The following is a 2,434-nucleotide window of genomic DNA, read 5'->3' as shown; positions in this document are numbered from 1 at the left end:
AGAGAAAACATTGGGGTTGGGTAATAGAAAAGAACCATAATAGATGTCTTGAAGTCATTGAAAGTTAGCTAGCACGAAGAGAGAAAAAGTTTATTTTGCTTCATTCTGGAGGATGGAACTAGAAGCACTGTGTGTGAGTTACAAGGAAGCAAATTTTGACTCAGTATAAGGAGAAACTTTTTAACAACTGAAGTTATTAAAAAATGAACTAATGAGTTCCTTATGCTTTTAAATCTTTACCTTAAGTTGGCATGACTACTTGCTGGGGATGTGGTGGAGAGGATTCCTCTTCAGATATTCATTAGATTAGATGGTATCTGAAGTCCCTTCACCTTTGAGAATACATGATTCTATCATAAAAAGAGAATAGACTTCTTACCAGATTCACATTGTACAAGCTCAGAGCCCTGACTTGAAGTTGAAGCTGACACTCTATAGAATTTGGGATCCTTATATTTTCCTTGCATAGATTATGTTGAAGTGGTCAGAACATGCCAATTAAGCTTAATTAACCTCAGCTAAAGGGCAGATAGGAAGCAGGAAGTCAATGAGCTTAATTATTATAAGTTGAACTTGGTAACTTCTAAGGTCTGCTTTAGATCTAAAAATTTGTGATTCTAAAATCTTTGAAAAACTCTCTTTTTATTTTTCTCAAGGCTGCCTTTATGTCTCTATTTCTTAGACTGTAGATGAAAGGGTTGAGCATGGGAGTTACTATAGTGAATATAATTGTGGCAGCCATGTCCTGAGCTGAGTAGGAGGATGATGGTCGTAGATAGATTCCCATGATAGCCCCATAAAAGAGAGAAACTACGGTGAGATGAGAGCCACATGTGGACAGGGCTTTCTTTATCCCCTGAGTAGATGGAACCTTCACTACCTTGGAGAAGATGTAGGCATAGGAGATAGTGATACACATGAATGGAGTCATGAAAACCATCCCACCCACAATGAACACCATCAATTCATTGAGGTAGGTGTCAGAACAGGAGAGCTTTAGGATGGGGTATGGGTCACAGAAGAAGTGTGGGATGGTATTGTCAGCACAGAAGGATAATTGGTCCATGAGTAGGGTATGTAAGAGGGCATGCAGGTGAGTGATGACCCATGATACCATCACCAAAATGATGCAGAGCCTAGGGCACATGATAGTGGTATAGTGGAGTGGGCGGCAGATGGCCACATAGCGGTCATATGCCATAACTCCCAGAAGAAACCCATCCATGTTTGCTAAAGCAATAAAGAAATATATCTGTGCCATACACCCAATGTAAGAAATAGATTTACTGCTCAATATGTGGTTCACCAATGTCTTGGGTATTGTGACTGATGAAAAGCAAATGTCGTTGAAGGAGAGATTGGCCAGGAAGAAGTACATGGGGGTGTGAAGGTGAGCATCTAAGCCAATGGCCAGTAAGATGAGCAGATTCCCAGCCATAGTGACTAGGTATACATACAGGAACAACCAGAAGAGAATTTCTTTTTGTTCTGGTAACTCAGAGAAACCCAAAAGGAAGAATCCAGGAATACTGGTAAGATTTTCTCTGTTCATATCTATTGGAGATAAAATGTAGCTTAATAAATAATTCAGAGCAATGTCTCACATCAATTCAAAGACTAATTTTTGTGAACACAAATTTGCAGTGTGCTTACTTAGCTGAGATTCAGATATAGACATTAATTTTTCACTGCTATAATTAAAAGAAATAATGTCTTCATTAAGACAGTGAAACACATTAACATTAATGCATGAGGTCATTTTATGAAGCAAATATTAAATGAAAAAGTAGTCATAATTAATACAATATTTATCATTGCATGGAAGTAATCTTATGTTCTCACAAAATCACAGATTATCAGCGTTGGAAATGACATCAAGTACCATTTAATCCAATCCATGCCTCAGTAAGAATTGCTTTTACACTGTACTTGACAAGAGGTCGTCTAATGTCTTCTGCTAATAGCCCGTGCTAGTTTTGTACAACATTAATTCTTAGTTACTTTTTTGTTACATTGAGCTTGAATTTTCCCCTATGCAACTTCTATACAATATTCCTTGTTCTGCCTTCTGGGGAAAATAGTACAAGTCCATTTCATTTTCTTTTAAAAATTTTCTAAATTTTTTTTTGTGTGTTTAAAAATGTTTTACTGGCACCTTTCGTTTCCCATTTGTAGTCTTTTCTGGACCTAATAATTCCTTTTCTATGTGAAAACCCTTCATATACTTGGAATCAACTATAATTTCCTCTTAAAATTGTCTTCTTCTGGCTAAACATCTCTATTTCCTTTTGTTGATGTTTACAAGATATGAACTTAAGGCCTTTCACCTTCCTGATTGTCCTCCCCTGCACACTACAAACAAAACAAGTTGTGAGAAATCCTACCAACCTGGAAAGACTTTGAGTACAGGGTTGGTAATGGATTGAATGTCTGT

The 2,434-nt window shown here is 37.1% G+C and overlaps 1 protein-coding gene across 1 annotated transcript; it reads right to left on the bottom strand.

The window, feature by feature from the left end:
- Window positions 1-601: 601 nt before the first annotated feature.
- On the bottom strand, window positions 602-1,552 carry LOC110193246 (olfactory receptor 1f45-like). The gene has a single exon (XM_020964918.1). It carries the CDS (start codon window positions 1,550-1,552, stop codon window positions 602-604), a length of 951 nt encoding a protein of 316 aa, XP_020820577.1.
- Between the last annotated feature and the right edge of the window lie 882 nt (window positions 1,553-2,434).

This window comes from Phascolarctos cinereus, unplaced genomic scaffold (assembly GCF_003287225.1).
Source record: "Phascolarctos cinereus isolate Bilbo 61053 unplaced genomic scaffold, phaCin_HiC Scaffold_2;HRSCAF=192, whole genome shotgun sequence".
NCBI classification, from domain to species: Eukaryota; Metazoa; Chordata; class Mammalia; order Diprotodontia; family Phascolarctidae; genus Phascolarctos; species Phascolarctos cinereus.
Note: the sequence above shows the minus strand (reverse complement) of the source record. Positions and strands in the feature narration are given on the sequence as shown.

Coding starts and splice junctions, on each gene's coding strand:
- LOC110193246 (XM_020964918.1), bottom strand. CDS start 1,552: ATGAACAGAGAAAATCTTACCAGTATTCCTGGATTCTTCCTTTTGGGT.